Below are 13782 nucleotides of genomic sequence, written 5' to 3' on the forward strand. Positions count from 1 at the left end.
CCAAAGCAACTAAAGGCAAGGACCTTGGACTCTCGGACAACTCGTCCTATGTATGTCACTAAGAGTGGAGTGAGATCCCCTGAAACGGAAGTATGGGTTGCGTCGGATGGCAGAGAGGCGCATCAGATTCTTTCTTTCCCCATCTGTTGCTCAGTCCCAGCATGTCCTTCCCCTGAATCGCTCTACTTCATCTTCCCCAATTCGTAACTAAAGATTTGGAGACATGGGCTCTGAGGAAGGCGAGAGACGGCCATTAGGAGATGGTCTCTCGCAGGTTTTTCTTCGAACTGCCCCACTTCTTTCTTTGGATCGTATATCGTATGCTGTTAAATCTGCGGATTTGGTTCCTTTTCTTTTGTGTGTGTGTGTGTGTACGTACGAAAGGAGTTGTGGCTTTGATGCTTTCGTGGTGGAAGTTTTTGATTCTGATATTGCTCTCAAGGTTGAAACTTGAGAGCCAATTGATGACAATTTGGGATAAAACTGTGTTTGAGAACTTTAATTTCTTTGCCTACGGAATGGACCAGCTAGTTCTTGAGAGTTACTGAACTTCTTGTTCTTTAATGTCTTATGCCTTAGTCGTTTTCTCTTTTATCTCTGATTTGTCAACTTGAAGATTATGCTCTAGGTGAGCTTCTCGACGAATCCGTTACGAAAGGATGATAAAAGAATGTGCGCTCATCTTTAATTATGCTTCAGTTGCTGGCTGCTGGCTGAACTAGTAATTTCTTGACTGGCATTTTGGATTCAAACTTGTTTCGTGGAGGTGTTATGGTTTGTTTGATCGCTTGGTCAAGTTATTAGGTAACCAAAAGAGTATCATAAGGCTTGCAAAATGATGCCAGTCCCATATGCTGATTTGCCATTAAGTCACCTACTTTCTACTCTAGCTGCCGTTGCCATCACAAAGATCCCGAAGATAATATCCGTAATCAGAAACACAAGTCACAGACTAAAGGATTTTGCCCAGTCACAGACTAGAGTTTAATCCTGATTTAAGCTAGAGGACTTCATGGCAATGTGATAAAAAACTAGAGGGAGGAGAATCAGTTAATGTGCCTTACGCTCTGAAGATTGATCTTGGATTGTGTAGAGTGAGATGGAAAAACCTTGATTTTGTTAGCTAGCAGAGATTAATAGGAAATATGGATCGTTTGGGGAAGAAGCCTGCTACTGCAATCTCTCGTATCCGTTGCTTCATATAACTGAGCAGCACCTGAGGGAAGAACTATAAAGACCGTGCTGCCACAAGGACTTTCGACATTGAAAGAAAAAGACCATCCTTTTGATTTTGAGTTTTTGTGGTGTCGTTTACAAGTGCATGAAAAAAGAGAAATATATGGTTGAATGTTGAAATGCAGTTGTTGTAAGCTTAATTATCGTCTTTTATAAGCAAAATGCCGACTTATTTGAATGTGCTGGTGCACTGCACTTGGAATGAGCCCCTAGATATGATACTTTAGGACCATCTTAACATGGTTTCTTTGAAGAACACCAACGCTGAAGCCAAAGAAAATTGTATGGCATGAACCAAAGCACTGATTACAGACGTCAAAAGAAATGTCAGCAACTTGAAAATCGAACACTTTTTCCCTCATTTTTTCTCCTCTCATCTTTGGATATCTTTTGTAATGCCCAGGATGAAGAGTTACGGACTGTACACTGGAGATGGTTCTGTAGACATCAAAGGAAAGCCTGTCTTGAAAAGCAACACTGGAAATTGGAGTGTGCCCTGTCATCCTATGTAATGGTTGTCCTCTTGTTCATCTATTTGAGGGATCCTCTTCCCGTTCATTTGTTGAGTGAATTACCGGCACCGAGTATTGTGAATGTTTGGCCTACTATGGAATCGCCACGAATCTTGTTACTTACCTCACCCACAGAACACATGAGGGACATGTATCGGTTGTGAGAAATGTTACCACTTGACAAGGAACTTTCTATCTCACACTTTTAATTGGAGCTTTTCAGTCGGTGCTTATTGGGGAGGATATTGGACAATAGCTGCATTTTCCACAATATACTTCATTGTTAGAACTATTTAAAACCAAAACCTTCTTTTATGCATCCCCAGCATGCTGTTTTTTGTAAACTGCTGGCCATTAGATGAGACTATTTCTAGTTTTTACATGATTACATCCCTTTAGCAACTGCGAATATTTACCCTGTTCAGAAATGGAACTCATTTATGCTTAGTGTGGTCTTCATTTTTGTAGTGAGAAGATATGACTCTATGATGATTGATGTAAATTTAAAGGGTGGAAGATGTGTGAATCAATATGGACAGAAAGTCTTAGGAAATATCCTGAATATTTGGACCTTATTGAAGATTTGATTCTAAATAAAGCATAGTAACGTGAGAGGATCCATGTAGCTGATGCATTTAGTGGTCAAGATGCTTTTATGTTGTCGTCTTTTTTATTCTTGTTTTTGACAAAGAAGTTGAGTCAGGATAAATAAAACAGTCTGATGTTGAGGCGGATTTATCCCAGAATCCAGACTAAGTGATTGCTATGATTTGTAACTGGGGATATTGACATATTATCATTGGAAATATTCATAAGCTTTGGAAGAAAGACAGAGCTCGCCAATTCAGACCCCATAACATGACTAATGAATTCTAGCTTGAGGAGCCTAGTTTGCTTAAGGTCTTGGTTGAGTGCTTATACTTGAATTGCTGAATTTCGCTGCAGCTTGCAGCATTTTTTCTTTATCTGAATCATTTGAGTAACTTCTCTGCTGCCTTTCCTCTCTTGCTTCCATCAGTGAACTTGTTTGATCAACTTATTTGGAAATTCATTTTCCAGATTAATATATTAGCCACTACTCTTTTCCTCATTTTTTGCTGGAAGTACTTTGAAGTTGATGTTAAAACCTTCACTAGGAAATCTCCAGTAGGGTCTAAGCATTGCTCTGTGACATGCCCCTTTTTGGCTATGTGACTTCCCATTCTTTCGTTCCATGCTTTAGGTTGATGTGCTGACAATCACTTGGAAAATTATGAACTTATGGACATCTTTTTTGTTCATTTGTTAATGCATAGAAAACGTGCATTCAAAAAGAAAAGCTGTTTCTCCACTGTGGTTCCAGCATAGTTGTGACATCCTAAATCTTTATTCTATCTAATTTGTTAGCCATATCGTGTTACATAGAAATAAGACTCATATTTCTCCATATAGCATTTTTAATTACATTAATCTCTCCCTCTCTCATAACCATACTCTATTGGCCATTTGTAGCCTTTCTACTTCAACATCTCTCTTCATTTTCCACTAAGTATTTTAACCTACATGCTCTAATTTGTGCCATTGAATCTACCCATAAGATGACGTCATTCATGACGTCCCTTGACAAGCTTCAATAATAACAAATAAAAAATGATTCTCATTCATGCATCTACTTGGATGTTCTTATCTTTAGTTAGCTACTCAAATTAAGCCACTTGTCACCCATATAAATAATCCACATGTTTTTAGTTTGTGACATTGAACTTAGCCTATCAAACAATATCATGTATTACATCACCTCTTTTAACTTTAGCCCATTAATGCTCATGATAAGCTTGAGTCCTTATTCATGCATTTTACTTGGCCAATGATGCTCTCTCTTTCCAGTTAGATATATCATATTAGTTACTCACATTAAGCAACTTGTAGCTTTTAGATTGGAATACTTATCTCTCTATTGTATATAGTGTTTTTTTATTTAAGGTCGTCATTATTTTAACCTCGGTTATTTGGTCTTATCTCTTGGTAACTCTTGAGTAGCCTTCAAAATACATCCCCTTGGTCATATAATGACATTTCAAAACAGTTCAAGTTTTCAACTTTTCTCCTAACTTTCATCTTTTAGTCTATCGAGTAAGCAAGGGTTCCACTATTAACATACACGTGAGATTTGTCTTAGAGAAACCCCATATCGGAGAATTTATGTGGTGTGAAGCGGTTAATATATCTAAGTTAACCCATAACTCTTTGGTTTAAGTTTGAGTGAAGATGGGTCTAACCGGATATATTAATGGGCTCGACTTAGGCTCCTTCTTGGCGATCTCCTAGTGTGAAGGTATCAAACTTCTATTGTTCGCTCCCAACAAATGGTATGAGAGCCAATGGTTGATTGTTGGGCCCTCAATTTGTTTCGGTGTTTGGTGAATATCTCAAGGAAGAAATCCCGTAACCAACGCAGTTTCGGGTAATGGGTGTTGTGGTGTGACAATGTGCGCCCGATGGTAGATTTCATGGTTTGGTCTAGAGAAAAAGACCAAAGATGAATGGACGTTGATGGAAATTCAAGTTGAGTTATGTTGGTGTAGAAGAGTACTTGAATTAAGTGGAAGCAAACCTAACATTTAGCTCACATGTGAGGGGGAGATTGTTGAGATGCATATATGAATTGTGTTAAATTCCCTCATTGGAGAATTAGTATGGTTTGAAGCATTTAATATATTCAAGTTAGTTCATAACTCAGTGGTTTAAGCTTTTGAGTGAAGATTGTGTGGGTTCAATTGAATATATTGACGGGCTCGGACTTAGGCTCCCTCTTGGCAATCTCCCCGTGTGAAAGTATTGGACTTTTGCTGCCTGCCCCAACATTCACTATTTGTTGGTTGAAGTTTCTAATTTCACCTTTGCAAGAGGGTATAAGGTGATTTGATGGGCTTTATTCACTTTTATTAAACTAGTTTTGTTAAAAGATTGAGAGTTGATCATTTTTCTTGTTTATTTGGCCTTGAAGATGGTTAAGGCTTTGAGTTGTCCAAGCTTTTGTTCAAGCTAAGTAACATTTTGGGGCCAAGTAAGATCGATTTACTTAGTTTTTTTTACTTGATTGTCTTTGTTCAAGCTAAGTGAAATTCTGGGGCTAAGTTAGATCGATTTACTTAGTATTTTTGACTTGGTTGTTTGATGGTTGTTAATTTTGATTTGAACTTTGATGATCCAGTGTGGGAAAGTTTTATTTAGTTTGTTGAATTGTGGTGTTCTTGTGAGTTGAATAGATGGGTCTCTACTTACCAAGGTCATGAGTAATCTATTCTCATAAGACTTGGTGATATGTTAGGTGAAAATGTGGAAATGGAAAATTTGAAAATGGAAGTGATTTTTTTGTATTTCGAGTAAGTTACCAATTTACTAGCTAAGTGTTGCTAATCAATCACATGGTCCATTATTTGAGTTGTCGATGTTCACATTGCCGATTCTCCGAGTATGTTATTATCGCTTGCATGAGAGATGAAAGGAGGTAAGCATATCATTGTCATTTTCATGAATGTGATCATTGAAAGGGCAATGTTATTGTCTTTCGGAACATCTCTTCATGTAAAGTCTTTTCAAGAATTGACATCCGATGCACAACATCTTTTCATGCAAATCATTCTAGAAATATAATTACCTTGCCCTTTCAATGATCACATGTGCGGGTAACGATAACGACATGCTTACCTCCTTTACTTTCTTAGGCAAGCAATGATAACAAATTCAGAGAATCAGCAATGGGAACATCGACCACGTGATTGATTGGCAACACTTAGCTAATAAATCGATAGTTTATTCAAATTACAAAAATATCACTTCCGATTTTAGTTTCCGCGTTTTCACCTAACATGTCTGTAAGTCTTATGGAAATCGATCAATCACGACCTTAGTATGTAGAGAGTCGTCTATTCAAATCACAAGAACGTAACGATTCAACACACTATCAACAAAACTTTCACACACTAGGCATCAAAGTTCAAATCAAATTTAAAAGACCATCAAACAACCAAGTCAAAAGTGCTAAGTAGATTAATCTAACTTGGTCCTAGAGTTTCACTTACCTTGAACAAAGACTTGGACATCTCAGAGCCTTAACTACCTTCAAGGCAAAATAAAGAAGAACAAAGATTAACAACTCTCAATCTTTTAACAAAGCTAGTTCGATAAAAGAGAATAAAGCCCACCAAATGACCTTGTACCCTCTTGAAAAGGTGAAATTAGAAGCTTCAACCAACACAATAGTGAAACCCTTGCTTATTCGAAAGATTTGAAGATGAAAATTGGGAGAAAAGTTGAAGACTTGAAGTGTTTTGGAATGGAATTACATGATCAAGGGGGTTGTATTTTGAAGGCTGCTCAAGAGTTACCTAGATATAAGATCAAACAACCAATGTTAAAGTAATGATAACCCTGGGTTAAAACACTAGGTGCAAAAGAGAGAGAACCGTTCCAATCCAAAAGCAACAAGTGGCTTAATATGAGTAGTTGAAAGGAGACAGTTGATTGGAGAGAGAGAGAGAGTATCATTGACCAAGTAAAATGCATGAGAACTCAAGCTTATCAAGAGCATTAACAGGTTAAAAGTTAAAAGAGGTGATGTAATACATGATATCATTTGTTAGGCTAAGTTCAATATCATAAACTAATAGTATGTGGGTTATTTATAGGAGTGTCAACAGTTCGGTTCGATTTTTCTGAAAAATTGAACCAAACCGTTAGGTGGAGCAGCTGAACCAAATTGAGAATCCGGTTCAGTTCGATTTTCCTTTTATAATTTTTTTTCTTTTTCTTTCTTATTTTTTCTTTTTTGGTTCAAAGGGCCAACCCCAAGGGCTGCCACTCCTTCGCTTCATTGTGGCCTATGAGGGCTGGCGCCCCCCTGCGGTCCTCAATCATGGGCCAACGGCCGCGTCGGCGATCTTCACCGAAAAAGGAAAAAAAAAAGGAGAAGGAAAAAAAAGGAAAAATAAAAATAAAAAAATGGTAATTTTTTCCCAAATCGCCAATATTAAAGAATGGTTACTATAATCCAAACCCAAAAAAATAGTTATTTTTCAATTACCTGGACATAACTGAAATGCACGAAATTTTCCGTTAGCGGTTCGGTTCGGTTAGTGTTTCGGTTCGGTTTTGATACTCCTAGAAGTCCTAAAACTTATTGTAAAAGTGCAATTGAGTCCTAAAACTTGCAAAAATTGCAATCGAGTTCTAAAACTTGTCAAATTAGTGCAATCGAGTTCTTTTATTAACACCGTCAACTTATTTAACGAAAAATGCTGACGTGACATTTTAAAATTAATTTATCTCTCCTACGTGGCATCATCATCATCATTATCATTATTATTATTATTATTATTATTATTATTATCCTTTCAAAGTTCATTTTAAATTAATTAAAAAATCAAAAAAAGGTTAAAAATTAATTTTAAAAAGCAAAAACTAGAAACTAAAAAGAAAAAGGAGGAAGAAGAGCAGCTGTGCGGGGCTTGGCTGGTGAGGCTAGGCCGCCGCCGTAGCCATCGCCCGGGGAGCCGACGGAGGTCACAGGCCCTAGTCGAGGGTCGTCGACGGTCGCCAACCTCGGGCCTAAATTCGTGATGCCCTACCTTCAACCGGAACCCGAAATTCTCCAAACCCGGAGCGGCAATCCGATGATAGAGGAATTGCCGATGGAATCGGCCTCGTCCTCCGCCCCGAAGAACGAGGATAGGGCTATTGTTCTCTTCAAGCCCATAAGAGAGGACAAGATGTTGAGTCATACGGACCCTGTGCGGCTTCATCGGATGATTCGGACCGAAATAGACGTTGCCCACATCTCCCGCAATGCCAAAACATAAAGTTGGTGCTTCGGATCCCCCTAAACCAAAACCGGTCGAGCACCCCGCTAATTGAGGGAGGAAAGAACATAGAATCCCAGCCAAGCGCTGCATATGAACCCGGATCTGGGTTGAGGAAACCCAAATCCGGGCAAGTCGGGTCGGCGTGTTCTCTCTCGGGGCTGGTGACGGCCTGCCACCCTCGGCCGGGGCCGGCAATATCGACCGGCTCCTACGGCGACGAGCGATGACGACGGCCTAGCCTCACCGGCCAGGCCCCACCCAACCGCTCTTCCTCCTCCTTTTTCTTTTTAGTTTTTAGTTTTTTCTTTTTAAAATTATTTTTTAGTCTTTTCTTGATTTTTTTAATTAATTTAAAATGAAATTTGAAAGGAATATAATAAAAAAAAATGCCATTTATGAGAGAAAAATTAATTTTAAAATGCCACGTCAGCATTTTCTGTTAGGTAAGTTGACGGTGTTAATGAAAGAACTCGATTACATCAATTTGACAAATTTTAGGATTTGATTGCGCCTTTTGCAAGTTTTAGGACTCAATTGCACTTTCACAATAAATTTTAGGACTTCTAATGAACATATCCCTTATTTATATGGGTGACAAGTGGCTCAATTTGAGTACTTAAATAAAATAAATGATGTGAGACCATAAGATCACTTGAGTAGATACATGAATGAGAATCATTACTTGATTTGTGACAATTCAAACTTAGCAAGAGATGTCATGAATGATGTCATCTTAGGGGTAGATTTAATGGCATAAATAAGGGCATGTGGGTTAAAATTTTTGATGGAAAATGAAAAGAGGTGTTTTTTTTTTTTTTTTTTTGGTATAAGAAAAGAGGTGTTCAAGTAAATGCCATATGGAGACAAATGATTTTTTTCCCTTATATAACACAATATTGTAACATATTAGATAGAATGAAAAATTTAGGATGCCACAATTAGGGGTGTCAATGGTTCAGTTCGGTTAAGTTTTTTTGAAAACTTAACTGAACTGAACCATTGGAAGTAAAGTTGGAACCGAATCAAACCTTGCCTTGAACTAAATAAGAACGAAACCAAAATTTAGTTCAGTTCGGTTCAGTTCTCGATTATTTTGGTTTTTATTTTATTTTCCTTTTTTAATGAAAACAGCAAGAATTGACCTGAAGACGCGTCTTTTCCAGCCTGCCACATGCCTTTTTATCCCCCCAAAAAACCACAAAAGGGCACCTCACTCACTTACTTCCCATAATACCCCCATCCTCCTCACCCTGTCTCTCTGTCTCGTCTCTTCTACGTCCTCCAGCATGCCACCTGCCCTCAGGACATCGTCTTCCACCTCGTCGCCGCCACCCCGACCTCCGCTGCACCATCGCCTCCACCTTCCTCTACCTCACGTTCCGCTTCTACCACTTCAACGCCGACCTCATCCGCGGCAAGATCACCTACTCCATCCGCCGCGCCCCGGACCAGCCCCTCAACTATTGTGACTCACAATAGTTGTCATGGTCAGTGTATGATGATATGCTGAGATGTCATCTTCTAAAAGTTCCTGATTCAATTGGGGTTATTGGAATGTTCATCACATATTCGTGTTTGAATGGGTGATGCTGAATAGCTCATGGACTTAAAAGGCTTGTTTTCATTCCTAGACACCAGTAATTTCATACACATCGTCATCAGTATAATTGGAGATCCTAATCCTCCAAAATATTCTAGCAATTCCAGTCGTGGAACACTGCTTCATCCAAGTAAAAACCGAAATGAAAATACACATCACTCCTCCAATAACTTACCAATTAGTTTGCTTCCGATTTGGGACCTCAATGCGATCTCCACAACGACAAGCCAGCTCCTTTACAACAAAGATGAGCTCGGTGGCATGAGCAAGCTCGTCACAGTCGATCCCTTTCTCTTCTTCAAGAATCCTCTGATCCGAAGGCACAATTCTCATGTACACCTTCTGTCCTTTAACTTTTATTCTTCTCCTTCAGCTAACGTAAAACAGTTGGGTTCAGCCAAAAAGTAGAACAATTATGATTTATGACATTGGCTTGTCGTTCTCTATAGGGCGGTGCCTGCGCTGACTCTCGCTGTGACAGTACCTGCATTGAAGCCTTCAGAATGTGTGGACAGAGTTTTCCCTTCAGCAACCGCAGCCCAATCAATATATTCGTTAGGAATCTTGATCTTGGTACTTTTGGGAGGGGTGGGGTTGGGTTCAAACCATGTGTTTCGTCTTTTGATGCCGATCAGTCAAACCATGTGTTTCGCCTTTTGGCGCCGATCAGTTTGATGACACCGATCCTAGAGAGCCAGTGAAGAAAGGGTCTTTCTTCAACTGGTTTTAGGATTCCCGCACAATTCATGGGCATTGCTATTGCTTATTTCTTCTCAGGATGCTGCTCTATTGATTCCTGACGCCGGGGGGGAGCCCCATCACTAGGATGTGTCAGGTTTTGGTCTCATCCTTTCATAAGTGGAACGTGGAGGTCCCTGAGGACAGTAGTCTCCTCTATGAAACACGAGAAGAACCATGCCATAGAAGGAAGCCGCAAAATAGAACACAGCGATGAGTTGAAGTAAGTTGTCTTTGCTTCTTTTTTTCTCATTGTTTGAATTTTTCAACCAGTGTTTGGTAAATCAGTGTTGCTGCTTAGTAGTACAATATGTAAATCAGTTCTTCTATAACCAAGCTCCATCCGGACGCCTTTGCCGAGCTTTTGCAGTGCGCTGTCGCTTTCAACTAGTTCTCTGGGGAATTACGTGAGCTCCTTGATCTTGATGATCGTGACGTACCTCACGACCAACGGCAGGCAGGTCGGGTGGATATCCGATAACTAGAGCAAGGGCCACCTCAACTACTTCTTCTGGCTTCGGGCCGGGCTCAGCTTCTTGAGCTTGCTCGTCTACATCATCTGTGCAATGAAGAATAAACAGAAAAAACGCTCTTGAGGGTTTTACAGATTTTTCCTTGAATTTCACTGAAAAGGGTTGGGCCTTAGCAAAATGTATAATTCTTTAACGTTTTCCTGCATGGAGGTTGATATAAAGCAAACCATGCGGTTCAAATATGAATTCGTCATTTTGTATCATGACAATTCAGAAGGATTTTACTTCTTGTACTCTTCAAAATGGGTGCATTATCTATTGATGTCTAGTCTCTCTTTGCCTATGTTGTAAGGTTTTGGAAGCTCAATCTGCTCGTCGATCACCAATGTTCAAGACTGTGACTTCAATTGAATAGAATCGGATTTCATTAAAACTACGACTTCAAATCAACATTTGCAACAGATAAATTCAAAAGGAAATAATTTTTAATATTCTATATTCTTGCAAATATGTTGAGTAAATAAAAAATGAAAATGTTCTTGGAACAAAAATAGTGAAACTATGCTTCTATATTTCTTCAAAATTACAAAAAGAGGCTTGCAGTTTCCAAAATCTCTTCATTCGAAATTGAAACGACAGTACAAAGAAGTTAATATTCGTAACTTTAAAACACTCCATGAGGGAAGTTTTCTCAAAAGGCTACCTCGGCATGTTCTGCTCTAGATTGTTTGTCAAATGAAAAAGCAAAGGATGCTGTTAATGAGTTTCCCAGAGCACTTGTTAAGTATACTTTGTTGGGCATGTTTAACTCTTAAGGCAATTCTTTTGCATAACACGAGGGCAATCGGTTCATTAAAGACTCTGCAATTTTCTTAATAAGTTGCTTAATCAGTGCCCTTAAGGTTATGCCATGTGGCACATTTGTGCGCAAGCTCCACTCATCAATTTGCTTTGATGGTCACTTTAGCAAATTTCTTGTTCTTATGCATATCTTGTTTTGTGTATATACAGATAAGGCCGAGTAATTATGAAAAGAAGGCTTTCCTACATCTAAGTATAAAAGAAAGAGAAAAGTTAAGTGTTAGTAAGGCTTGCCTAACATCTGAGTCATAAACAGAAAAAGGTAAAATTTAAGATTAAACTAAAGAGCAAAAAAATTAAATGTTTGAAATGTTATAGTGGGCAAACTTTAGCAAATGTTTTATATATAGATCATTGCACAGATTTTACTGAATCTTTAATTATGTATCTCTAACTTTTATGCATATACTCATCACTATAGCAATATAGCTCATCTCTTACACATTAATTAATAATACAAAATTAATGAAATAAATATCTTTAGCCAAAAAAAAAAAAAAGGATCCATCATTATGAAAATTCCATAGTATACTTCTGAGTTCTAAATGATCATATTACCCGATTGTCCATATGTCATATATAAATTTGAATAAAAACATAACTAGTGATAAGCCTTATGGTTAAATGCATAATTGAAGTTAACTCTTATCATTTTCCAATGTCAACGTTATTTAATAGGTGAATAATATGCACTAAATAAATTATGTTAGGCGATCATAAAAATGATATCTATAACATGACAGCTCATATTTGATGAATAAATTATTGTTAGAGGATTATTAGAAAAATTGCAATGCCATTTCTAGAAATAAATTAATGTTAAAGATACATAAAAACAAATTGTGATAAATTTAAAAGCCATAACTACATAGTATTTATAGAGGCAAAATATATTCCCAACATATTCTACAATTTTCCATACTTTATAAATAGATATTACTAAGTACAAACTTGATGACGACTCTTATTATTAAATGCATAATTACGAAGATGTTCTTTTATATCTATGTTTGAAAAGTACATGTCAACAAGCACGCGAAACAAAAATTAAGCCCTGCTAAGTGAAAATTTGAAGAAATTACGTCTAATTCTCTAGGGTAAATGAAGATTTCATTCAATGTTTAGCAAAGATAACCTTAATCTCCTCCTCCTAGACCCGAGAGAGATACCGGGAAGGGGGCTCTATGTCTCACGGGAGAAAGGCAATAACGTCGGTATATGGATGGAGAATCGATCTTTCAATGAGGTCGCCTCTTATATGAAAATGAAGCGATGTTACCTGCCCCACAATCTCAATGTAGAGCCATTTGGTACTTCGCCATGATTTCACTGTAAGAGGAGGCGTCATTAAAAGATCGTCCGCAATCATTAATAGAATGTCCATTCAATTTCGAAAGTTTAACACACACAAAGTGGCATTTAATTTTGAAAAATTTCTCTAAGATGTTCCTCTTGCAAAAGAATGTGGTTTAAAATTTGCATTTGAAAATGATGATAAAACGATCTACTCGATAGAGAAGATTAGAGATGTTTGAAATTTATGCTTAGGATTAACTACCAAAGGTGATTGCTAAATTTTTTCAATTATGGGTTTAGACCACGTAGGGTGTTCAATTGATCTCTACGAACTACCGAAAATAAAATTCAAGGTGGAGCAGAAAGAGGAAAAATCATACTCACAATGGTTTGTGAACGGTACCTGTTAAAGACATAGACATGCACATGCTAACAAGTGAAGTCGACACATAAAGGGTAGGGTAGACTAATGGCTAAAGGCTCCTATCACAACGGAATGATGTCTTGCCCCCAAAAACGCCGACAACATAATCGGGTCGGGGCACATATTTCGAGATGATGAGCGAGATCAGAAATGATCGTGCCATTTGCCGACTTTCGTATGGCCCAATCTATTTCTAACTCCTCCTAAGGATTTCCTGGGGTCGCGATCCGGGTTTGACCACCGGATGTGTGCAAAAAGTGTAGTGTATGAGAGACATGCATAGGGCGGTATATCAAACACCGCTTCTATATACATACAGAAAACATACATTCCTACAATTCCCCGCAAAACAGACATATCAACAATCACTTCGCCCCTTATAACTCCCAACCCGCAAGAACAACTAATCACAAAATTAGCAGATTAACTTGATTTTTCTAGCAACATAACAAAATGGTTTTCAAATTAGGGAACAATCAACTGGTTATTATAGCCTAAGTCTACACGGGTTTTTAACCTCCGGTCCCCGGAGGAGTCGCCAAACTATCGTGACCCGCCTTCGGCCTCCCCCGAGGGTCCGGCGGGTTTAGAGGTATTGCCATCGATCAATGGTGTGGACTCTCCCAAGTCCTACCTCGCGAAACTTTGGATTTCTTTTTACCGATTAGCAAACTAATGTGCTATTAAGAGTCGCCACTAGCCTATTATGGTCGGTTAAAAACCAATCGAGACATAGGAGTGTCATCTCGATTCCTACGTAACCAAAACTTTTAGGTTCGGGGACTTGTTTACGCTAACT

At 38.4% G+C, this 13782-nt stretch overlaps 2 protein-coding genes and 1 long non-coding RNA gene across 5 annotated transcripts in view; 2 read left to right on the forward strand and 1 right to left on the reverse strand.

Moving 5' to 3' along the window:
- Positions 1–13782, forward strand: part of LOC115726262 (protein NRT1/ PTR FAMILY 8.3-like) — a 23984-nt gene continuing 10202 nt past the window's right edge. Inside the window, exon 1 of the mRNA XM_030656064.2 lies at positions 1–274. Coding sequence (XP_030511924.1) covers positions 224–274 — 51 coding nt within the window. The 5' untranslated portion in view covers positions 1–223. The remainder of the gene's footprint in view (positions 275–13782) is intronic.
- Positions 534–13782, reverse strand: part of LOC115726354 — an 18079-nt gene continuing 4830 nt past the window's right edge. Inside the window, exon 3 of the long non-coding RNA XR_004013535.2 lies at positions 534–713. This is a non-coding gene — a long non-coding RNA (uncharacterized LOC115726354). The remainder of the gene's footprint in view (positions 714–13782) is intronic.
- LOC115726310 (NADH dehydrogenase [ubiquinone] 1 beta subcomplex subunit 7) overlaps positions 6250–13782 on the forward strand; it is a 22588-nt gene continuing 15055 nt past the window's right edge. For all 3 annotated transcript variants that reach the window (XR_007198631.1, XM_030656137.2, XM_030656153.2), the window contains exon 1: positions 6250–6271. The gene's annotated coding sequence lies outside the window, so the exon portion shown is untranslated. The remainder of the gene's footprint in view (positions 6272–13782) is intronic.

Source organism: Rhodamnia argentea, chromosome 6 (genome assembly GCF_020921035.1).
Source record: "Rhodamnia argentea isolate NSW1041297 chromosome 6, ASM2092103v1, whole genome shotgun sequence".
Lineage (NCBI taxonomy): Eukaryota > Viridiplantae > Streptophyta > Magnoliopsida > Myrtales > Myrtaceae > Rhodamnia > Rhodamnia argentea.